The 25,417-nt window shown below is 44.6% G+C and overlaps 1 protein-coding gene across 2 annotated transcripts in view; it reads right to left on the bottom strand.

Moving 5' to 3' along the window:
• The window catches only part of THOC5 (THO complex subunit 5), a 33,323-nt gene extending 8,307 nt beyond the window's left edge, over positions 1 to 25,016 (bottom strand). Inside the window, exons 1-15 of one of the 2 annotated variants that reach the window (XM_049866054.1) lie at positions 24,838 to 25,016; positions 21,967 to 22,098; positions 20,270 to 20,413; positions 18,286 to 18,399; positions 18,056 to 18,153; positions 15,884 to 16,030; positions 14,372 to 14,486; positions 10,474 to 10,606; positions 9,735 to 9,770; positions 8,420 to 8,497; positions 7,483 to 7,523; positions 7,138 to 7,237; positions 5,270 to 5,378; positions 1,276 to 1,377; positions 590 to 686 (exon numbers count right to left, since the gene is read on the bottom strand). In XM_049866054.1, coding sequence (XP_049722011.1) covers positions 590 to 686; positions 1,276 to 1,377; positions 5,270 to 5,378; positions 7,138 to 7,237; positions 7,483 to 7,523; positions 8,420 to 8,497; positions 9,735 to 9,770; positions 10,474 to 10,606; positions 14,372 to 14,486; positions 15,884 to 16,030; positions 18,056 to 18,153; positions 18,286 to 18,399; positions 20,270 to 20,413; positions 21,967 to 22,062 — 1,410 coding nt within the window. In that variant the 5' untranslated portion in view covers positions 22,063 to 22,098; positions 24,838 to 25,016. The remainder of the gene's footprint in view (positions 1 to 589; positions 687 to 1,275; positions 1,378 to 5,269; positions 5,379 to 7,137; positions 7,238 to 7,482; positions 7,524 to 8,419; positions 8,498 to 9,734; positions 9,771 to 10,473; positions 10,607 to 14,371; positions 14,487 to 15,883; positions 16,031 to 18,055; positions 18,154 to 18,285; positions 18,400 to 20,269; positions 20,414 to 21,966; positions 22,099 to 24,837) is intronic. The other variant, XM_049866055.1, reaches the window with a different exon arrangement.
• Between the last annotated feature and the right edge of the window lie 401 nt (positions 25,017 to 25,417).

The following is a 25,417-nucleotide window of genomic DNA, read 5'->3' as shown; positions in this document are numbered from 1 at the left end:
ACAGTGAATGGCACACACTGTTGACTGCTCTCCTCCCTTTCGTCAGGCACCACCACTCTCCTGGGACCTCCTACCTGTGGCAACCTGGACCGCCCACACCTTGAGAGGAGGCCTATGGGAACGGCAGGGTTGACCTGCTGTGACAGGCAGAGGCAGAGTCCCAGAAGGAGCACACAGCTGCTGTGTTAACAAGCGGCTGTTGCTACCTCCTGAGAAAAGGAAAGGTTCTGCTAAGGGGCCGGGTCCCCCTGGGGTTCTACTTACTCGTCACTTTTGGCATCCTTGTACACGAGACCGATAGGCAGCTGAGCCTGGAACCAAGCTGCCCAGAGCAGGGACCCAATTTACTTTGATTTAGAGGGCTACCAGACTCAGGGAGAATGCCAAAGCTACCTAAATATTTGTAGGCCTCAGACATTTTCGAGATGAGGTCCCCTGTGCCTCAAATTCTCTTGAGCTGATGGAGGACTGACCACAGCCCCAAGGGAAAGCATTCTGCTGGTTCAAAGCCCCAAAAGGCCATCAGAGGCCTCTCTGGAGCCCACAGCAGGAGAGGAGGGGCAGCTCCTCAGCCAAGGAGACCAGGTACCTGTGGTTGCTCTTTGGGGAAGTGGAGGCCACCCAGCTTCTGAACCCACAGGTAGGGGTGACCCAGGTCAAGCACATAGTCTCTCAAAGTCAGGATGCTGCAGAAAGAAACAAAGGATAAAATGGCTTTATAAATCACGTCTGCTGTGGTCGCAGGAGACAGCTCTTCCCCCAGTCTCCATCTCCCACAAAAATCTGGTCCATGGGCTCAGTGAGCTCACAGCCCAGGCTGCCATCAACGCCTCTTCACTCCATCAGTTGGCTCCTGTGAATTCCATCTCTCTCACGGTCACTTATCCTTTTTCCCGCTTGCAGCCTTTAACTCACATGCAAATCTCAAATAAAAATGTAGGGCTTGATTTCTTCACTAATCTACCAATTTTTTAAATATTAAAAATTTTTTTTTAATTCTCTGAGAATTAAAATATTGCACATTTTTATTGTATTTCGTGTTCTTACCATCCTCCCCTAGTTTTGACCCTGCCATCCACACCACGACCTCCCTCTGCCTTGTAAGCAGGAAGGGGCACATGTCCCTTCTCTCCACAAGACATTCCCTCCTACTCTGTGGACCTCCCACCCCTCGGGGAAGACTCTAACCCTAATAGGTCTGCAGCCTTGGGCCTAAGCCACCCAAGAAACTCAGAAGTGGAGAGGCTGGGATCCGAGGAAGCCTTGCTGACTCACCCAACTTTATCAAACTGATACTGATTGGCTGGATTCGGCGTTTTCTTTCCATGATCCCCAGGATACAAACAGCTTAGGACTGAGTCAGGAGACAGCAAGTCACTGGAAAGGGGAGAAGAGCCTGCAGTGAGAATGCCAGCCAACATCTTGCCTCAAGGTAGGACTTGGGCACCATTCACTGAATGCTTCCTGGGGGCCAGACCCTTTCTATGCTTGAGGTCACCGAATCCTCACAACCCTACGAGTAGGGAGTGTCATCACCTCCATTTTACAGAGGACAAACTCAAGGCTCTGAAAGACATGGCTTGCCCGAGATCACACTGCTAGTATGTAATGAAGCCAGGATTTGCACGGTCTAATCAAAAACAATACTCTTAACCACCTGATTTTTTTTTTTTTTTAAAACCTATCCCTTCAAGAATTACATGGGGGCCGAGGCCTTGCCAAAGGGGAGCACAGCTCAGTGACGCCGACAACAGATATAACTACAATTCTCACGGAAGCAGAATAAACTCCTTTCCACCCCAGAGGGAACGAGTGTGCTGCTCTGATGCTGTGTCTAGCTCGCTTTGGCCAAATCTCGTGCTAATCACAGAAAAATACCCCTTTATGCTCCTGGAAAAAGGAATCATCACATGTACTGGAGACAAGGTGACCCAGTGCTGTAAAGAGAGAGAGGCAGTGACACCATAGCCACTCACCTGGAATGATTAGGACACAGTCTGTAATTTAATGTGACAAGCAGAGAAGAGATGGCTTTGCTCTGGCGCAGAAAATACTCGCTTTATCACAAAGGATAAGTAAGACCCATTCTTTCCCTGAACCAACAGAGGGTTCTCATCATCTTTCCAAGGACAGTACCAGGAGCAACTTGGGAGGACCTGCTGATCTGCATCCCAGGAGCATTTTGGCCCCAGCATGCCTTTGGGGACTTAACATCAGGACAGTGGTGACTCTGGCTCTTCCCTAGCCTCTGTCTCACCTAGAGTCTCCCCGTGCCCCCAGGGGGTCTCTGCCTCCTTCACTGTCTCACATGGAGAAGAGAAGCTAGAAAAGTAAAAATTTTCAGACTTTTAACCAGTGTTTGGTGACCATCAGTGGTAGAAAGAATTAACCAAAACAGAACATCTAAAACCACACATAAAATTCTTTGATTGACAAAAACTAATGGAAGAATCAAATCTTGACAAAACTTAGATCTATAACACATGGCTCAGGAAAACTGCATTTGATAAAAATAATGGACATAAAAGGGGAAGCTATACATAAAACGGAAACCGTAGTGACATATTGGGTTAAGAGCTACGGTTGCTAACCAAAAGGTTGGCAGTTTAAATCTTCCAGGCGCTCCTTGGAAACCCTATTGGGCAGTTCTACTCTGTCCTATAGGGTAGCTATGAGTCGGGACAGACTCAAAGGCAATAGTTTTTTTTTTGTATATATAAAACTCTAATACAAAAAAACTGTTCAATGAGTCAAATCTTTCTCATAAAATTTTAATGGAAAAGAAAAAAAAAAACTTAGTAAAATAAAAATGGAAATGATTAAAAATGGTTTAATGGCTTAATAAAAAATTAATGAATTAAATTGGACTCGAAGAAAGTAACTTTTAAGGAAAAGCCAGCAACATTGGTATGATTCTGATTAAAATGTTTGCATTAAAAACACGAATACCCTAATGAATTAGTAGGTCCAAGTAAGTCACTAGTATCAAAGACAGTCTGTGCCTCCCGATGAAGTCCCCAACAACATCGATGATACAGCCTTGCCTCCTCTGCCTAAGATCAAAATAGAATCTGAGCAAGCCTCTAAATCTAGCTACTAATTTACAGAAAATCCAGGGGGAAAGAGTAACTTGTTAAATTGTACCACAGGGATACGATCATCAAAATCCACAGTTAGAAAACTCTATGGAGCAAACAGCCCACTTTCCTCAACAAATAAACAGCAAGAACAAAAAAGATGGTGGGAACATTCAGATGAAGTGAGTCTTGTTGGAGGCTCTACCCAAACGCAATCTATGAACCTTACAGAAATCCAAATTTGGAACACAAACTGTGAACAGAAAACAACAAAAAACATTTATGAGAAAATGTTAACCCTAACTGGATAGTTGATGACATTAAGAAATTACTGTGCTCTTGTGATTATGCTGGGGCGTCTTATGTTTTAGGGCACAATACCCATGATGGCTCCAATATGCCAGCAATCATGAGGATGACGAAGGACCACGGAATGTTTTGCTCTTTTGTACATAAGGTTGTGAGTCAGAGTTGACTCCATCCATGTATACATCCATGTTTCCAAAAATTAGATAAATAAATAAAACCAGGCATTGGGCTGGTGTCCCTGTGGGGTTACAGCAATCTATACTTGAGCAAAGGCCTCTGGGCTGGGAGTTTGGGGCCTCAGATTCTACACCCAGAGCTTCACTAATTGGGCCATACGCCCCCTGGGCCTCAGTTTCTCCATCTGTAAAACAGGTGGATGAGCTAGACAATACCTGAAGGCCCTTAAAGATCTAATCCTGGTTGTATGTCTCCTCCTTCTCTGGGGCCTTAAAAGCAGTATCGATCAGTGATTACACAGACCTGGCTGACTTTGAATCATCATTCGCCATTCACTACCTATGACCTCGGGGCAGTTCCTTAACTCTCCAGAGCCTCAGTTTCTTCACTCTGTAGAGTTACCATGAGAGTTAAATGTGTTGACAATGATAAACACAGCTCATGTGTACCAAGTGCTTCATCTGTGCTCAGCACTTGACCTGACTCTTCACAAGCACCCTGGAAGGAGATACTAGAAAACAGGCTCAGAGGCCAGGTAACCTGCCTAAAGTTACACACACAGCTCTAAGTAGCAGCAGTGGGATTTGCTCAGCTCTGTGAGCCCAAACGCATAACCAGTCTGCAGTGCTGCCTTTGTTGTAGCACATACAAGCTTAAGAAGGAGCTGGAGTTAAGGATGCAATACAGGGCAGCCTGTGGCACTGCTATTAGTGGATAAGGTATCTAAGAAGTGAGCAGGCAGAATGCTCATGGCAAGAATCTCCACTATGCCCATGGGCCCCAGAAACTGCTTCCTGGACTACAAGCAATGGCTGAGCAGTGTTAAGTGGGCACCCTGAAGAAGCCAGCCCTGGGCTCCCTCTGCTGGGGTCAGGTGGGAACTGCCTTTGGGTGGTCCAAGAACATGCTCAAGCACAGGGACGGGTCTACAGCCTGAAGAGGAGGGGAGCTCCGGGTGCAGGGTCTGAAACTTAGGGGACATCCCACCTTCAGGCAGCTGTGGGAAGATCCCTGCCCCACCAGCCACCAGATCTGTGCCTCCCTGAGCTGTAGTGGTTGCATCTTTCCACAGATGACATAGGGGCTCGGTAGGACCCTGTAGGTATAGTGCCGGGGGCAGGATTCTTGTGAGTGGAGGTTATTTCATCCCGGCCCTTCTGGCCCTCCCTTCCACCTGCCCTGGCTGTGCAACAAGACTATAGTAGTCAGGGGCTCCCTGGGGATGCTCAGCTGGTGGCTGTCATTACTGTGCCTCGGCTCACCTTCCTCAAAACCCCCACAGGGACCCACCACAGTCCCTCCTTCCACTACCCAGGTAACCTAGATTCAGCTGAGCTATTACAAAGCGAAAATCCCAGCACCTTGGGACAGAGAGAGAACAGGAAAAGAGCGACCTAAATTTGTCAACCTGATAATGTCTGCCAAATCTCCTTTTCACGTTCACACTTACTACTAGTTATAAAAAGCTGGTGCTCTGCCCTGCCTACTCATTTTGCAAATACTCTGTAGTCACCCTTATCATCTGTTGTGTAGTAACAGGACTTCACAAATTAAAGTCGGTGAGTGCTTTCTAAATACCAGTGAGGTACCAGGGCTTCTAGGCTCTGTGGACAGAGCCTCCTCAGAGCCAGTGAGGGAGCAGCCCAGCACTGAGGCTCTCACCACATCCCCAACTCCCTGCCCCACCCTGCAGCCCCTGACAATACCCGGCACTGATGGGGGTGATGAGCTCCGTTGCAGTTGTCACTTTGGCTTTTACGGTCATGATGTTGAGGTTCATGAGGTAGTAGAAGGTCAGGTGAAGCACACTGTCATCTGGGGGGTGGGGGAGAAAGATAATTTATGAGTAAACACTTAGACTGGAGTCAACAGTACTATAGAAAAAATGCAAATTCTTTGATACTCCCCCTCTAAGAGATAGAGCTTAATTCCCTCCCCTTGAGTATAGACTCGACTTAGCGAGTCTCTTCTAACAAACACAGTACAGAAAGGGAAAATGGTAATCTGAGAGTGGAGGAACCTGGCGGACTCCGCCTTCACCAAATGACAAGGTTAACATCACCAGTGATAAGACATATTGGTATCATGTACCTGATATGATGTGATGATGAATGCCACATCTATGGTCACCCACTGCCATCGAGTCGATTCTGACTCACAGCAACCCTACAGGACAGAGTAGAACTACCCAGTAGAGTTTCCAAGGAGCACCTGGTGGATTCGAACTGCCGACTTCTTGGTTAGCAGCCGTAGTACTTAACCACTATGCCACCAGGGTTTCCACATCTATGGCAGTATCCCCCAAAATCCAAAACCTGAGTCTAATCATGAAAAAACACCAGACAATTCCAAATTGAGAGACATTCTACAAAATACCTAAGCTTCATCTTCAAAAATGTCAAGTTCACGAAAGACAAAAAGACTGAGAGACTGTCACTCCCTGTACGAGACTAAGGAGCATGGCAACTGAATGCAATGTGGGACCTGGGCTGCATCCTGGAACAGAAAAAGGACATTAAAACTGGGGAAATCTGAACCAATTCTGTAGCTTAGTAGTACTGTACCAATGAAATTAACATTGGTTCTGACCATTGTGCTGTGGGTAAAGACGATGATAAGATTAGGGGGTGCCAGGTGAAGATTATATGGGTTACATGGAAACTCTCTATCATCTCTGCAACTCTTCTGTGAATCTAAAATTATCTCAAAATAAAAAGCTGAAAAAGAAAAGGCAAAGAGATCTACCCGTGTGTATAGCACATTTCCACTTGTGTAAAAAGTAAGTAGGGAACCCTGAATTTAAGTTAGAAACACTCATGTGTACAAACGCTGAAATTCATCAAGAAGAACCCATAAAGACAGAGCTGGAAATGAAAGAAGTAACCCTGAGTTTAACCCTGAAATCAAGCAACAAGTACTCCTTGTTCTGACCTTGAAAAAAAGCAAGAATTAACCATGAAAAAAACAAACCAGTAGGGAAAGGGATAAACACCCCCTCACAGAAAAATTTCTAAAGGCACAAAACATTACTAGGAAAAAATAAGAAACCTGTAACGATGGTTGTTCTTGGGGATAAGACTTAGAACTAAGAGTCTGGGAGTACAGAGTTTTTTAACTCTTACATTCCATTGCTGACTTTTATATGCCTGGGATGTTCTATCATGTACTGCTTTTTCTGTACACAGCCAGTTTCAAAACACACATATGTTCCCCACAGAATATAAAGCTCTACTTATATTTATTAAATCAATCGACTTACATTTATTGAATTCATCAAAACCTGTACACTCCTGCCTGTTCTGTGTACCTGACTTGTCAAATTCAGAAAAAGGTGTCGTTTTACCAAGCTTCCCTTATGTGTCTAGAGTTTTGTTGCTATGTTGTTACAGTTATGGCTTATAAATAACTAAAACTTCATGCAAAACAAGGAGGAAAAGCAGAGAAGTTTGAAACAAATCCTTCCTTGGGCAAAGAGGCCTCCGGCTGGCCTGACCCCCTGCGCCTGCAGCTGGCCAGGCTCTCAGTGCTATGGAACTCCCCAGGCAAGGAGGGTGCTGGACTGGCTGTGGCACACCTTTGCACTTCAGGTCGAGCATGACAGACAGCGGGTGTCTCTTCAACATCTCTTTGCGCTTGTCATCCAGTTGAACTCCCAGCGTGGGTCGCCGGCGTTTCTGGACAAAGGAAGGGGCCCGAGCCAGTGAGCACTGGCCAAGGGACTCTCCCCTTCCCTGTCCCTACCCGCAGTGCCTCAGCACTACTGCCTGGGACCTGCTGCTTCAGCTCTCTGGGCTGCCAGACTCCCCAAGTCCTTTCTTTCAAACCTCTTCCCTTTTGCATCTTAGGGAGGTTGGCGGCGGCCAACAAGTAGACCCTGGTGCGGCTGCTTGGCGCCCCCACAAGAGAAAACAGCTCTCACCGTGGTCTGCTCCTCCTCAGCATCTGAGTCACTCTCGTCATCTGCAAGCACAGAGAGAAGGCAGCTAGGGATGAGGGGGCTCCAGAATGCTCCCCAACGCACCTAAACCCACAGGGCTTGAAGGGGCCCAGACACTGCTTCTCTTGTCAGCGGGCTTCTTTAGAATAAACAGTAAATTAATTCACTGTTTTTTATTCAGTACAGAAAACACAGTAATGCAAAAGAACAAAAATGAACGATAATCCTACCACCCCCGTTTTTGTTTTTTAAATATTTTACTGTGTTATCAGTGAAAGTTTACACAACAAATTAGGTTCCCATTTAACAACTACTACACAAGTTGCTCATGGACACTGGTTACATTTTTCACAATGTGTCAACATTCTCATTAATTCAATTCTGGATATTTTGTTTCCAGTAATCCGGTTTCCCTGTCCCCTTACTGTTCGATCTTCTATATACCCCTGTTTTTCTAAAAGGCTTTTTAATGTCATTTTTATGAGCTACAAACCATTAATAGTGGTGCTGGTGGCAACAGCAGTAACTCACATAATTTGAGGGGTTGCTATGTACCAAGGACGGTGCTAAGGCCCTTGTGTGCAACACATCATTCCATCCACGTAATGGTTCTACATGAGACATTACAATCCTCTTTTTACAGTTGAGTAAATTGAGAAGGAGGAATGGTAAATCCCTTCCCCAGGGTCTTGGAGCTACTGAGCAGCAGAGCTGAAATCCAAGGGCAGCATCTGACTCAAGGAACTGAGTGCCTCCCTGTCCACCCCAGAGCACTAAGATACTAAAGCCAAGCTTCCTACCAGGCAGAACCAGCACAGTCAATTTCCAAAGGACCAGCACCACCCTGGGGTGGTAACTTGGTTCCCCTAGAATGAGCTACACAAGTCTCCTAGGGGAGTCACCTAAACCACCACATTACCTTGGGAGTCCTCGGGAGGCTTGAACAGGGCCTTGGCTTCGTCCACACTGCCTTCGATCGCCACAGACAATGTTTTATCTGGGGGCAAGAAAAAGCTTCGTAGGGAAAGCCACTGAGGGAAGGAGCTGAGCTACATGCCCAGGCCAGCTCTGGGACCGGGTATCTACTGCTTTTGCCACAGTTCCTTATAGACTAGGGGTGGGAGGGCAAGCCCTTTTCTCCAGATGAAAAGGAACAAGGTGGGAAGCTTAAGTCTTTTTTCCATCATTTACTGAGAACAAACAACCCAGATGCCTGGACAGGCACTGCCTGAGACTTGTGGTAAACACCTCTCTTTTCAGGTTTATACCAAGGTACAAAAATTCAAACCTAGGGCCTAATACTACATGGAACTCTTCTGCTAGTTGTCTTAAAGGTTCTTACCCAGAAGCTCCTAGAAATGGTGCTCTCACCTGAGTGCTTGTTCACTACACCAAGCACCTGACTGGCACTGTCACATTTACCAGGGAGGTACCTGGACCCTGTAGACTAGCCCTCGGCCTGAGTCCCTGTCCCTCCAAATCCCAATCACACAACCTGGAAAAACATCACTACTCTGAGCCTCAGTTTCCACTTCTATGAAATGGGGACTTGACCACAGTATCTTCCCTATTGGGCAGGGAAGACTGAATGAGCTGACGCTCTTAATTCTAATTTATAAAATTATTTTAAAACAATCTTTAGTCTTCGCAATAACGTTGTAAGAATGATACTACTATTAAAGCCATTTTATAGATGAGAAAGTCAAGGCTTGGAGAAGTTAGATATTATAGCCAGGAAGCACATAAACTGGAATTCAAGACCAGGTCTGTTCAACTTGAGCCGGTCCTCTAAAGCATTAAGCTAACTGGCCTATTCATGCACCAGGCCTGATACCACAGAGAATTAACACCTTGGGCTTGCCCTTCCTGCCCTTGTGGAACTTTGTGGGTCTAGCTTGGTGAGGTCAGACTGGCCACTTTCCCTCCCTATTCCATTCATAAGGGTACTAAGAATCACAAGAGCCTGAAATGGTTTGTCCAACTTCACTAAGAAGGGATGGCAAACTTCCCCCAAGTGGCAGGCCACTGAGATAATATTCCCAGGCGGTTGACTGCTCCTTTTCCCTGACAACCCTTCATGAGCCATCAAACCCCACACCAAACAAGCTGTTGACTCCATCCCCAAATGGCAAATGGTGCACTATGTTGTTGAGTAGTTTAATCCTGGAATTCTACAGTAAAATGGGATAGGAGACCCACTGATTTTAAACACAAAAGAAAATAAAATTACTCACCCTGCCTAGGGGGCTGGGAGGAGGATTTCATGTGAGCTGATGATGGAAAGAAGACGGAGAACAAAGGGAAGGGAGAGGGCCGGAAGGACCAGAAAGACACAAGAAGAGAGACGGTAATGTGTTGGTGTCAGGGCTGGGGGTAGAGGCATGCGCTGTGCAATGGCTGTCCATCCAATGAGGCAGGGAGAAAAGTTTAGGTGCTGGGTGAAAGCTGCATTAGGGCAACAGCCAGGGTCTCCAAAAACTTCTCAAAGCCCCGGCAGAGTCATGGGCATCCCTCAAGCTTATTGAGGACACACCCTTTAATTTGGCGATTCACCATAACAGCATGCAGCCTGTTTGGGGGCATGGAGAAAGCCTGGGAGAGCAGGCCAGGACCTGTGGTCACCAAGTCCTCTTTCTGAAGCTGAGCAAGAGGTGGTGATCCACCTGCCAGGAGTGCCTGATGGGGTGAACACAGCAGCCACCTGGGAGCCTGGACAGGCTGCCTGGGCTCTGTACCCAACGGCTATCTGGCCAGGCTCATGAAAGACTCAAAGCCATCCATCCCAAAATGCCAGCCTCAGGCTAGCTGGTCAAGGCAGCCATGCTGGGCGGTGCACAGGGGAGGCAGTGACTGTCACCTGCAGGCAGTGGAGCAGGGCCAGGAGTGCTCCTCAGCAGGCAGGGCTTCCAAAGGACTCATGGGCTATGCAGCTGCTCCCATAGCCTCTCTTTCTTGCCCAGCACCCATACTCACCACAGGCCTGCCCATACGCAGTGGCCTGTACAAAGAGAACGTAGAGAGGAGGTGGCAGATGTCTGGCTGTCTCGTATTGCTTGTGGGCCTGGTCGAATGGCATGAACAGGTACTCCTGCACCGGGAGGGATGCCTGTATGCAACAAAAGGATTTTTGTTTTTCCTTTTTCAGGTGATCCACATATGCTCATATGGCCACTTAGTTACTGTATATAGTTTACTTATAACAGTGACACATCGTAAACTAATAGAATAACAAACAAAGGTCAATATAAAAAAACAATTTTTTTTTAATACAGTAAAACCTGTGAAAGCTGGAACCTATCTAGGACGGAAACCTGTCAGAGAAGGAAATTCAAAATTTTTCCACTAAAACAAACAACAGAAAAGTGGTAAGACTGCATCTTGTCAAAGGTAGACAACATACGCAACTCAGAAAAACAAGGCAGTCCTGTCGAGTTCCGGCTCTCACAGGTTTCACTGTACTAGCAAGAAACAGTAAGAAGAGGAAAGTATAAAAAGAAACCACTTCCAATAGCACTCAAGAAAATATCAAATACCTAAGAATAAATATAGATCTAAATAAATGAAGATATATGTTACATGTTAATGTTTTAGAAGACTGGACGTTGTCAGAGTAACAATTTTCCCCCAAATTGGTCTACAGATTCAATGCAATTCCAACAGAAATCCCAGTGGGAAAGAATAAACAAGCTGAGCACAAAATTTATATGTAAATGCAAAGGACCAAGAATAACTAAGATAATCCTGAGAAACAAAGCTGCAGGACTTACACTACTGGGTGTTGAGACTTCTGATAAAGCTACAGGAATTGTACCAGGATACACAAATAGGTCACTAAGATCTATATATTATGGCAAATGGGGCCCTACAGAACAACGGAGAAAAAACGTTTTTTTCCCAATAGATGGGTACGCTGAATAAGAAAAAAAAAGATATCTTCACCCTTATCTCACACTGTACACAAAAATCACTCCCAGGTGGAATGTAAATCTAAATGTAAATGGTAAACAATAAAGCTTCTATCAGAAAACACAGGAGAATATCTCCATTACCTGGGGATACAGAAAGATTTCTTAGACTGGACATAAACGAACTATTTTTAAAGGAAAGGGCTGATCACTAGACCACATGAAAATTAAGGACTTCCGTTCATCAAAAGACACAATTACAAGAGTGAAAACGTAAGTCACAGAATGGGAAACGATAGCTGCAAAAGATTCATCTCCAAAATATATGGAGAACTCAAAGTAACCCAACAGGAAAATGGGCAAAAGGCTCGAACAGGCCCTTCACAAAAAAGGTTATCCAAAACGCCAGTAAGTATACAAAAGGCGCTCAATGTCATTGGTCTTCAGGGAAATAAAAATTAAAACCAAAATGTGATACTTTCCAGAATGGCTAAAATTAGGAAGCCTGAAATATCAACTGGTGACAAGGATTTGGAGCAACTAGCACTCTCATATAGTGCTGGTGAGAATGTAAATTGGTACATCACTTCCGAAAACTGTTTACCAGTGTCCACTAACGCTAAATATACGTGCATGTGATGACCCAGCAATATCATTAATGAGCATGCATCCAACAGAATGTGTACACATGTGCACCAAAGGACAAGTATGACAACGTTCATAGCAGCACTATTGATAACAGCCCCAAACTGGAAACGACCAAAATCGAACACAGCAACGAAATAAACGACTCCCGGTACTGGCAACAACATAGATAAATCTCACAAACATAATGCTGAGCGAAAAAAGCCAGACACAAAAAAGTATATATACCAGATGAGTCCTTTTATATGAAGTCTGAAAAAAGGCAAAACCAGCCTACGAGGTTACAAGTCAAGTTAACCCAAGGAGTAACCATTGTGACTGGGAGAAGATACAAGAGGCTTCTGGAAAGGGGATAATGTTCTCTTTCTTGATCTGGGTGCCAGCTACATAGGTGTGTTCACTTACTCATTAAGTCGCACATTTACAAGTTGCACATTTTTCTGTATATATATATTTTATTTCAACATATACACATGGTTTTAAAAAGTTATACTGAAGTCTATTAAGTCAAAACTCCTAGTTTCCAGCCCCAGATGAAATTGTTAATGGTTTGGTATGAATACAGGCTTTTCTTAGCATACCTGTGACTTACACATGTACGTATCCATATAGATACTTTGTAAATAAAGTACACAAAGGAGATCATACCATATGTTTGTTCTACAACTTGCATTTTTTCTTTAATAACATGATAGATCTTTTTTCCGTCCAGTTATTATTTCTATCAGTGGCACTGTTACAGATTGTGTCTCCCAAAATATATGGCAACTTGGCTAAGTTACGATTTCCAGTATTGTGGGATTGTTCACCATTTTGTCATCTGATGTGATTTTTCTATGTGTTGTAAATCCTACCTCTATGATGTTCATGAGGCAGGATTAGAGGCAGTTATGTTAATGAGGGAGAACTCAATCTGCTAGGTTAGGTTGTGCCTTAAGTCAATCTCTTCTGAGATATAAAAGAGAAGCCAGCAGAGAGACAAGGGAACCTCATACCACCAAGAAAGCAATGCCAAGAGCAGGGTGCATCCTTTGGACCTGAGGTTCCTGCGCTGAGAAGTTCCGAGACCAGGGGAGGATTGATGACAAGGACCTTCCTCCAGAGCTGACAGAGAGAGAAAGCCATCCCCTGGAGCTGGCGCCCTGAATTCAGACTTCCAGCCTACGAGACTGTGAGAGAATAAATCTCTGTTTGTTAAAGCCAGAGGCTTGTGGTATTTCCATTACAGCAGCACTACATAACTAAGAGAGGCATGATGTCCCATACCTCCATCACAGCTACGAGGCTGTAAAACCCACTACCATCGAGTTGATTCCAACTCATAGCAACCCTACAGGACAGAGTAGAACTGCCCCATAAGGTTTCCAAGGCTGTAATCTTTACGGAAGCAGACTGCCACATCTTTCTCCCACAGAGTGGCTGGTGGGTTTAAGTCACCAACCTTTTTGTTAGTAGCTGAAAGCTTAACCACTGTGCAACCAGGGTTACAATAACTTATTTAAACTGTACCCTATTTAAGAACATTAGAGAGTTCCCAGGAACAGGAGAAAACTGAACAATGCTGAGACTTGGTGTTAAGCATGATCAAAACAATAGACTTTCAGTTTTTATTTTTGTCCCCTTATGAAGTGCTAGTGGAGACTATTTCTGTTAACCCTAATTCTATCCCTAGAGTTGAAGGGAGAAAATGTAGATCTTGCCAAATCCTACAATTTTTCAAGGGTCTTGTGTTAGAAAATTCCTCCAAATAAGCCATTTATCCTGCTTCATGAAACTATAAGAATGGAGACCAAATCTGGCTTCATAAAGCAAACAAAAAATCTGGTCACCTATATAGAAGGACATCAGATTTTATGGGTAAAGTAGGGACTTCCCTCTCTAAGGTATCTAATGCCTTTCAAATGTGATTAAATATCTGAATATTTGAATATTCGAATATCAGAGTGAGTGGATCTGCTGAAGGGGGCCTCACAGATGTCCACAGGAAGGTTGCCTGAAGTCTGCTGGGCTGGTGACAGCACGCAGGTGGTAAACTAACACAGTCTGAGTATTTTACCAGGGAAGGCTAGGCGAAGAAATCACTCCAGATAAGTGGGTGTGTGTGTTCCTGAGCCCATCCAGCCAGCTTCTTCCACCTAGCACATGCCTTTACTGTACCACCTGAGCAGGACTATAGATAAGACCTCTTTGCATTATACTGTAATACTGATTAGGGTGACAAAACCAGCAAGACCTGAATGGTGATATGGTCGCTGGCAGCATCTGGTCAGCGAAGTTTCATGGAGTGGTGAAGACAAACCAAAAGGGTGGCAGGGCCTCACCTGCATGATGCTGTTGAGGCGAGGCTGGAGGCTGCTCAGGTACTCCTTCTTCACCTCAATCTCCTTGAGGATCTTCTCCTTGTTGGACAGACTCTCTCTGTACTTCTCTGCCAGCCTGTTGGGGGACGACAGAGCACTGTCACCAACGCTCCCCAGGGATACCCAGACATGTCTGTTCATTGTCAGGCCCCACCTAATAGCAGCAGCCATGATTAACTGTTAATGTTTACTGGGCACTTACTAACATGCAAGTTTTTTGGTGAGCTCTTTATAAGCATTAGTACATTAGATCTTTATAAAAACCCTGGAAGGTGGGGACATTTCTTATGCCTAAAGGAGGAAACTAAGGCTGAGGGAAGTAGGTAACTTGTCCAAGATCACCCAGGAAATGTAAATAGTAATACTAATAGTAAATGTAGAACTGAGCTTTGAATCTGTCCTGACTCCTGAGCCTCTGCTGCAACCACTACAGGTATCCCTATACCTTCTGCTCCACGATTTGCCTCAGATGCTAGACCCAACAGTTCACAAATATATGGACCTAGTAACCACACGACCCAAACAAAGCCTATAGACTGGCCTGAGTGAGGTGGGGCGGGCATATATACCAGTCCAGGGCCACTGAGATGTGACACTCACAGCTCAGCCTGTGCCAAGGGCAAGTGTTGGACTGGATAGGGGAGAGACAGGCCAACACCATCTGCTAAAAAACTAACACCAATTCCCTAAGAACTAGACTCAATGCTTATTTAATTCATAACACGGACCAAAAGCACAGAATACATTCTCTAACAGAATAAGGCAAGGTATAAAAACAGCTGCTCCTCCAATGTAAAACAGAGCAGACATGTCACTAAAAGCCCTGAAATTCTTGTACGAAAATGAAAGGGGAAAGTCAGTATAAATGGAACAAATGCAATCATGAAAAGTCCAGTATGAGAAAAAAAAAAAAAAACTACACTATACACTATATTATATACTATATTCTTAGAAAAATCTAGGTTAAATTACATACTATAGACATTCTACTACAGTTAGTAAAGAAAGTCTTATATATAAAACCTTGCCTTGAAGATTTATGATGGCAAAAAACCAAAAACAACCAAAAAATCCAATAGGACAATGAATGATTATGTGAATTACAATTTATCTATGCAATGGAGTACCTATCATCTTCTAAAATAATGTTTGCAAAACTTTATAATTCCTCAGGGATATGCTTATATCCCCAACACAAAATTAGATTTATGGTACAAAAGAATTTAGGTCTCAGACATTAAGATTTTAAAGGAAAAAAGTTATTCAACTTTCTGTTAACAGCTGTAAGCAATTTCAGTCCCACCCTTGATAAGGTTGGTCAAGTCTGAACCAGATCACAACATGGGACTCAGTCTTCCGACTATCCTGCTGGTCCCACGGTGCTTTGCCCTTTGATCCTGGGTCATGATAAAGTACTCTCCTGCCATGATTATGCGTCCACAGGTTGCCAAGGCCAGGAAGGAGAAATACTACCTTTTCCGCTGCTCCAGCTCCCAGTCCAGACGTGCAAGGGTTTGCTGGTGAGGATCTCCCATGGTGACTTCAGGCTTGCTGATAACTGGAGGAGCCTCCTTATAAAACTCCTCTAAACTGACCAGATCAATTTCTTCATGCTTTGACCTGCAGGCAAAAACCAGTTGTCAAGCTGCCGTTCTCAGGAACTCAAACTGTGGCTTAAGTGAGACCATGGTGCCCTCCGTTTATCCCCACTCGGCCCTGACCTACAACTACCCGGGATCCTAGAATTCAGTCTCCTCAACAAATGCTCACGAGTGGATGTTTCTGCATGAAGGGTGGAAGCTGGGAACGTGCCACAGGATTCTTACCCATGCTGTCCAACCTTCCGTGAATTAGCTAAGGACCTGGAAGGAGTCCTCATCAAAGTTACAGACATCTCCAAGCTAAGCAGGAGAGCTGATAAGCCAAGAGAGTCAAATAAAAACACTACAACCTAGGCCTAGACTGTAAGGATGAAACCAAGAGATTTAACAGGAATAAACATAAAAGTCTGCACTTAAGTTCAAAACATTAACTGTATAAGCATGGGATGGGGAAGACCCATCATGGCAGAAACAGATGTGAAAAAGATCCGGAGGCTTTCACTGTTGTATCCATAGTGACACATGATTATAAAAGAAAAAAAAAAACAATCATCTTAGCTGCATTAACATAGTAGAGTGCTCAGGTTGGATCAAACGACAGTAATAACAGCAGCAGCTATTAAGCACAGTATATGCGGTCCTCGGAGCCCTGGTGGTGCAATGGTTAACCACTCAGCTGCTAATTTAAAGACTGGCAGTTCAAACCCATCAGAGCCTCCTCTAGAGAAAAGGCCTGGTGATCTGCTCCCGTAAAGATTTTGGCCTAGGAAGCCCTATGGGGCAGTTCTACTCTGTCCTATAGGGTCACTATGAGTCGGAATCAGCTCGACAGCACACAACAACGTGCTGTCGTCACCTCATTTAATTCTCACAACTCCGTGAGGCAGGGATTTTTGTCTCTGTTTTTCAAATGAGACACAGGCTTCGAGAGGCTGGGCCACTTGCCCAAGGTGACAGAAGCGAGTGAGTGACAGAGCTGGGATTTGAAGCCAGGCTCTCTGACTCCAGGGCCCACGCCCCTTCCACGTGGTCACCTGCCTTGCCACTGGCCCCATGTCCATGGTATTCTGGATCTGTTAGCTTCCAACTGAAGCAATGGGTACAGGTCTGGGCATCCCATTCTTTTTATTTATTTTTACAACTCTTTAAGTTGAAATCATTTGACTCACAAGAAATTGCAAAAATAGTACAGAGTTTCCATATGCCCTTTTCCAGGTTCCCCCAATGAAAGTCTCTTATAAACCACAGGACACTATTAAAACCAGGAAACTGACACTGGCAAGACAGTACTAACTCAGGTACAGACCTTGTTCTGATTTTACTTCTTTTAGTATTTAAGTATCTATTAGGCGATACATTGTGGAGGAGATGAACATGCCTCTCAAAAATCACTGTCGTCGTTACGGAAAACAAGCTGAACCCAACCTAACACGGCCCCCATTATCCCAAATTTATTACAAAATAAGCCTGACTCCTTTCAGTTTGCACAAACAGGTCTGCTCAAGAAGGAACCATTCCCCTTCCCTTCCCCTGAATCCTCCTCCCTCCTTCTCATCTCTGTAGTATCAGCTTTTCTCCAAGAGGCATCACATTTTAAGAGGGACGCTGACAAACTGTAGTTTGTTCACCTGAAGGCAGCGAAGCAGCAAAAAGGTGAGGTTCTAAAGAATAAACTGCAGTTGTAAAAATGAACTGCTGGGACTTTAGAGAGGAAAACTCAGTCAAAAGGTTAAAAGGCTATGACTGGAAGTGAGCTGTCCCCGTACAGCATGCTAGGAAATCAAACTGGTAAGGTAAAGTCCCTGCTGGGGAGAGAGAACTGCTTTTATCAGGTACAGAGCTCAAAAAGCCAAAGAGTCAAACAGGCTTCTGAGGTCATCTGTCCAGCCTAAAACAATTGCTTCTGATTTTTATTTGTCTTTCTTCCAGATTCTTCAGTCTTTCAAGCTCATCAGATTTCTTTTTAAAGAGGCCGGCTGACACTAAGCAAAACTCAGTTTACCAACAGACCATCTGTGCCAAAGCCCTGTCCTCCCAAACTCACTTAAATTCCAGGCATTTGGTGATTTCCTTCTGAAGGTGCATCACCTCATACAACAGGTTCTGCAACTGCAGGTGATAGGCATCTACTTTCTGCTTCGCCTGAAAAGAGGACAAGGTCAGAGGTAAGGAGGGCAAGTCAGAAATAGGGCAGCAAACCCAGGGAAGGGGTAAAATGGACAAAGAAAAGGGTAGACGAAGGGCAGGAGGACAGTCAAACCTCTCAACTCCTACCTCGTGGGTCTGATCTCTTCCTTTCTTCAACCTGATGTGAGCTAACCGGTTAAGCTTCTTGAGAGTCATGAAATGTACACAGCTCTGGATCCGCCGTTCTTCGATCTCAACTGCCTGTGGGCAGAGAAAACCGGGCAAGACCTCTGGCAACAGGTGCTGGGGCCAGCCTGCTTTATTCCCTCACTGCTGACCCACGCAGGGGCAAAAACAGACACTGGAGGGAGCTCAGAAACATGAGAAATGTCAGAGGGAAATGGAAGAATGACTGGATAAGGTTCCTAAGTAAAAAAGCAATTTCTGCTTGGACTAAACTAACAAGAATCGAATATGGAGCAAGTACAGTCAATACACAATTAATACCTGCCTCTAGACATTCTAGTCAATTGGCCTAAGATTGGTTTTGGTGCATCTGTTCTACCTCCTAGTTCCTAGTAGTGCCTCGGTTCTTAAAAGCTTGCATGCAGCCACCTAAGGTACAATTGGTCTCTATTTGCTGGGAACATCAGAGAAAGAAGGAGAGTCAGGAATCAGTGGAGGAAACGGAATTTGTGTCCAACTGCCTCCGTGAACAACTGTCTCCTTTGATATGAGACCAGAAGAACTGGATAGTAACCAGCTACCACTGATGAGCATTTAGATAAAGAATTCTACAGAGAACCCTGATCAAAAGGGGGGAAATGAGGAATAGAATTTCAAATTCTCATGGAATCCTGATTTTCTGGAGCCACTGAGGCCAAATGATGCAGCAAAACCATTACCCTGAGGAAATCTTTAAACCTTGAATTGAAACTGTCCCCTAAAGTCATCTTTGAACCAAATAATTTAGCCTAATTAGAAAAGAATGTTTGCATTATACTCTTTTAAAGAATTATCTACATGTCATCAAATTGACAACAGCAACTTGAAAGGATATGTGAGAACTTTAGGAGGGTGGTGAGTTTGTGTTAATGATAGTAAAACAGTTTGGAAAAGGTTGTCAAGAAAGATGGCACAGCTTGAAGAATGTCACCAACGTCACTGAATTACACACAAAGAAATTGTTGCAGTGGTGTGCATTTTGTTGTGTATATTTTCACACAAAAAAAACAAAAAACTGTCCCTGGGGATTTTGTATAGAAATCCTAACAACAATGACATCATGAATAAAATTTGATGCCTGTAAATGGCATTAGAGAATAATTTAAATGACAATAACAATGAGAGTGCCACAGGTTGGCTACGATAAAACAGATTCGATGTGATAACCTTCACAGTATTGGACAGCATGAGCACAAATTAGTGAGATTCCTGGAAAACAACCGGATTCATCATTTTAAAACTTATCCATCTGGTTTTTAGCCACAGTTTTTTTCTCTGCCCTTAAAGCCATTTAACAACAATTTCATTTTTGGTCTGTTGTTTATCTGTATGTATCAATTCTTATAATGAGAATCCCTGGTGACACAGTGGTTAAGCACTCAGCTGCTAACCACAAGCTCACCGATTCGAACCCACTAATCACTCCACACGAGAAAGATGCAGCAGCCTGCTTCCGTAAAGATTACGGCTTTGGAAACCCTGTGAGGCAGTTCTACTCTGTCCTATAGGGTCGCCCTGAGTCGGAATCGACTTGATGACAACACATTTTTTCGGTTTGGTATTCTTAAAACATCGAGGAAATTTATATCTACCATCATTTCTCAACACGTAGCAAAAAGCCTGGCAGTTAATAAATATTAGTTGGATGAATTATCAGATTATATTTATGGGAAAAAATAAATAACTCTGTGCTTTCATTACGATAATTGGTAATTGGGTGGTGATAAGACATTTCAACAATAGGTAGGTCTCTGGAGCCTCAGGGCTCCAACCACCTGATTATGGCCAGTACAGAAGAGCAAGATGAGGCGGGCCCTGGTGACTATAAAAACTTCTTGAGCCGACAACGTCTAGTTCCATCTATGCAGACCCACCAGGTTCATGGCCACCCAGTCCCACTCCTTACCATGTCCTTGCCTCCCCTGCTCTTCAGGTCCTGGATCTCAGCCATGAGCCTCTGTAGCTCCTGGCACGTGTACTTGTACAGCTCATAGTCTCTGCCAGGGTCCCGCAGGTCCACCTCCGCCTCCTCACTGTAGTATTTACCTTCCTGTGGAGACAAGGAGAGAGGTCCTGGGTGGGGCGGGGTGAGAGTCTCTCTGTCAGGACCAGAGACAGTTAGCTGATATCGCTTGTTACATAAGAACAGTAACTATGAAGCCCCAAATCAGATCTCCAAAGGATCTGGTCCTCAAGTCAAATGTTTTTCTTCTTTTCAGAACGGGAACTTTTTTATCCTTTCTGATTACAAAGCTAATGCATGCTTGGTGTCAAAGATTCAGAACTCAGAGGAGCATCAAAAAGAAAATGAAAAATTCCCTGTAACCTCGTAGCCTGAAACAACTCTATTATTAACATTGTGAGCTAAATATACATTTTATTTTTAAGCACAATGGGATCATATTGTCTATGCTGGTTACTATGATTTTCCATCCCAATAAATACAAATTTCCCCCAAAATAGCTACATGATATTGTTAAGCCAGAATTCATCTAAACAAATTCCTACTGATGGGTGCTTAGGTTGTCAAATCAAGTTTTAGCAGAGGCTGAAATATCTCCCAGCCTTCACAAACAGAGTACATGAGCCTTAAGCAAGAGCCAGAATCAACGGCTAAAAAGGATAAGGCTCTGCATTTAAGCTTAATTTCCTAAATCTGAGGAAAGCACCACTTTTTATTTAAATGTATGCTGGTATATTTCCCTGCTCTAGTTAAAAACGAAACAAACACCCAATCAAAACAGCTAAAATCCTAAGTTAGCTTGACAGATCCTAAGACAGAGAAGAGCCCGATGACACGGGCTCTCAGATCAGAGAACAGGTTCTGTGGGCAGATGATTCTGGTACTCTCAGTAGCAAACCCAGGTACGTAACATCTCTGAAGCCCCAGTGGTGTGCTGTAGGTGGACTGTCTTCTTCGGACCATCAGGAAAACCAGACACACACACTGTACTGAAATACGTTCTCTGTTCAGGCACTGTTGTTGTTGTCGGGTTATGCTGGGACAATTCTAACTCACAGCGACCCCATGTGACAGAGTAGAACTGCCCCAGAGGGTATTTTTGGCTGTGATCTCTACAGGAGCAGATCGCCAGGTCCTTCTCCTGTGAAGCCACTGGGTGCGTTCGAACCACCAATCTTTTAGTTAACAGCTGAGTGCTTAACCCTACAACAACAGGGCTCCTTGTTCAGTTGTTAATCGTGTCTAATATAGGCTTGTTATTCAGTTCTTGGAATGCTGCACCTAAAGCTGATGTAGACACTTCAGGTTTTGTAGTGCCAAGGGAATTTCAGTCCCCTGGCCAAGCAGAGGGAAACCCTGGTGGCGTGGTGGTTAAGAGCTATGGCTGCTAACCAAAAGGTCAGCAGTTCGAATCCACCAGGTGCTCCTTGGAAGCCCTATGGGGCAGTTCTACTCTGTCCTTTAGGGTCGCTATGAGTCAGAATCGACTCGACAGCAACCGGTTCGGTTCGGCCAAGCAGAGGCCACCTGGGAAGTTGTCACCGGCTAAGGGCAACCCTGAACTGCCCCCAAACCCACAGCTGGGGTCTTGGCCACAAGCTGCAATTTCTCAGTGGCACAGGAACCCTGGTTGATCTTACCTGCTCAGTATCAGATCTATTTCGCTTCCCTTCAGCTGGGGCTCCATCACTTCGGATCACTTTGGGCTTCCGTTTTTTGCTTGATTCTGATGACATGGTTGTTCAGCAAGGTCAGGTAGAAACAGTAGAGAACTGTTAAGGGGAGAAAGCTTGTGAGATTTTCTGGAATCGGATTGAAGATTTTTCTTAAGTCAGAAAATTGAAGTCTAACTAGCAGTCTGCCACTCACAGACTTGGTAACTCAAGAAAAGTTACTTAACTCTCCAAAGCCTGTTTCCTCATCTGTAAAACAAGAGAAGCATCCCTCATCCTGTCCAAAATGAACTCATCTTCTCCACCTCCACCTTCTTTAAATGCACAATGACCCATCCTACTGTCCAAACTGACCTCAAAATCAACTTCAATCATTCCCTCCCCTATATCCACAACCTGCTCACACTCTCTCTACAGAAGTGTCCCTTCATTCAGGTGTTTACCCAGTGATCCCAGGCATCATGTTATCTTCTTCATCTCAACACTCTAGGTCAGGCCCTCTGTATTCCTCTCCGGAACCACTGTAACAGCCTCCTGTCTTGTCCAACACTGTGGTCTAAATTCTTTCTTTAAAAAAAACCAACTTGATGTTTCTCTGTTTCAAAACCTTTGCTAGCCCTTCACAATGCACCATATGAAGTCCATATTTGCTGACCTGGTATAAAGACACTTCATGGTCTGTCCCCAACCCAATATCCCAACCACATTTCTTTCATTCCTATTCCTCATCCCCCTCAGATCTCTACTTCCAGGTGTAAGTACACACACCATTCCTGATTCCCAATACACTCCACATTCTTTCCCTTGCCTGCAGTAACCGTTTTCCTTTCCACCTCTGTATCCTTCAAGACAAAACAATGCTCACTTGCTCTAGGAAGCCTACTACTAGACCTCCCGAAGGCCTTCCCTCCTTTGAGTTCTCTAGACACACCATTAAGTAATTGGAAACCCTGGTGGCATAGTGGTTAACTGCTAATCAAAGGTCTGCAGTTCAAATCCACCAGGCACTCCTTGGAAACCATATGGGGCAGTTCTACTCTGTCCTATAAGGTCACTATGAGTTGGAATCGACTTGATGGCAAAAGGTTTGGTATGGTTTATTAGATAGTTTACCCCTTTGAACCATTTACCTGTCTTCCCCACCTGGACTATGAGCTCTGCCTTCTCTCCCATGAGCCTGGCAAAGTGTTCTATAAAAGCTGGCTAAATTGGCATCCAAACTCCTCAGCTTGGTATATTAACCCATCCCCAATACTACTGATTGATTACTGTATGCTGAATCTTGATCTAAGCACTTTCTGGGTATGTTCTAATTTGATCCTCACAATAAACGCTTGAGATAAGAACTAATATTATCCCCATTTTACAGATGAGAAAATGGAGGCTCAGAAAAGTGAATGACTTGCCCAAGGTTACAAAGCTTGGGTCCGTTCAATGACACATTATTGTTCTCCCTAGTCTTGCCACCATCCTCATCTAGTGATGCCATTAATTCCCTGGTTGACCCTGAAATTTAAGAGAATGACCCTACATTTCATGGGGCTCTAGGATCACAAAGCATCCTTACTTCAGCCACTTCTGGTCATCTCCACAGCCCCAAGATCAGTAGCACTGTCCCTGTCCCAACACATCTGTTACCAACACTTACTGAGGGAGCCAATAAGTCAGTCAGAAAGTTCTGAGTTGGCATCTCCACTCTATTAGTTTATGGCTACCAAAGTTAAGTGCTAAACATTTAACTTGCCTTGGGTTTTCAAATGAGAATAACAGTGCCTTCCTTAAGGGGGTACTGGAGCTGAAGATGAGCTGGGGCTGGAGATGTGATTTTAAATGGTGAATGGGTGATCTTAAACAAGGCTAAACACCTAGGGAGAAAGTTAATCCCTTTTCAATTGTTTTTCAAACATTCCAATTACTTCATGGAAAACATCTAAGTTCACCTAGTTTGTCTTTAACATCTATGAATGCTAATATTCACTTGTGAATAAAGGGCTCTTTTCAGGAACCTTAGACAGCAAAATCTAGTCAGAGCTTATTAACAGTGATCTGCTTTCATACATCAGGTTTTAGCATTACCATCCACATACAACAAGTGAGAGCAGTTTTAATTTATAGTAGCAAAGTCTCCTTTTAAAATAAATTTAAGTTTTAAAAAAGACTCAACTAAAACTGTAGTAAGGAATCTATGGATGATAAGTTGTTTTGACAAAACCCCAAAAGGTGACACCCACACCCAAAAGGCTGAATCCCGACTTTGACAACACTGGTAAAATGTGCCCTACAGGTATGAAAAAAAATTTTTTTTTTTGTATGAGTGCTCAACAAATGCGAACTGTTACCTCCATCACCGTCGTCGTCACTACCAGGGCCCTGAGGAGCCTGCAGTGAACGTATTTATCACCGTCTTAATCATCATTGAATATACTATGTATGGACTGCCAAAAGAATGAACAAATCTGTCTTGGAAAAAGTACAACCCGTACAATCCTTAGAAGCAGGGATGGCGAGACTGCGTCTTACATATTTCGGACATGTTGTCAGGAGGGTTCAGTCCCCGGAGAAGGATATCATGCTTGGTAAAGCAAAGGATCACCGAAAAAGAGAAAGACCCTCAAAGAGATGGACTGACACAATGGCTGCAACAATAGACTCAAGCGTAACAACGATTTTAAGGATGGCGCAGGGCCGGGCAGTGTTTCGTTCTGTGGTACAAAAGGTCGCTATGAGCTGGAACCGACTCGACGGCATCTGACAACAACAAACACCATTAGGCTACAACATGGACTCTGAGAATCATGCAGCGAACATTTACAGATGCGGAAACTAAGCGCGAGGTACCTAGTGGGGAGGGTGGAGAGCCCGGGTCACACCAGCCCCGCGGAGCCCTTCGGACCAGCGACGTTTCTGTTCGGGAACACGTGGCTCCGCCCTCCGCTCCGCGCGCGCCCTGCCGACCCGGCTTCCTCCACACCTCACGGTGTCGCGAACCTGCCCCCGGTAACGAGCCACTTCCGGCGGTGACCATAGAGAAACGGAAGGAAGGAACGGCCGGCCGGAAGCGAGGCGTGGAAGCCGGAAGCGAAGCCCAGAGCCTCCCAGCGACCGCCGGCGTGTAGCGCTGACAACGTCTGAGCTGGGCAGCAGCGGAAGGTGGTTGCGCCTCGGTTGTCAGCGAGGCTCTCAGCGGGCCAACACCTCCCCACCCCAACGCTTTCCTCTAAGACTGGGAAACTGGAGCCGTTACGGCAAAAACTTCCGGGCTTCGTGCACTCTCCCCAGGGCCTAAAAGTGGTGCCCAGCAAGTAGTGGGTGCTTCGCAAGTGTCTGTTGAGTGAATAAAGTTGTTACGCTGAAGATCACACTAGAACGAGGTAGTGCTAAGATTTAGACCCCAGTGGATTTGCCTTCAAAACATGCT

This window comes from Elephas maximus, chromosome 22, assembly GCF_024166365.1.
Source record: "Elephas maximus indicus isolate mEleMax1 chromosome 22, mEleMax1 primary haplotype, whole genome shotgun sequence".
Classification (NCBI taxonomy): domain Eukaryota; kingdom Metazoa; phylum Chordata; class Mammalia; order Proboscidea; family Elephantidae; genus Elephas; species Elephas maximus.
The sequence above is the reverse complement of the archived record's forward strand: the minus strand, read 5'-3'. Positions and strand labels throughout refer to the sequence as shown.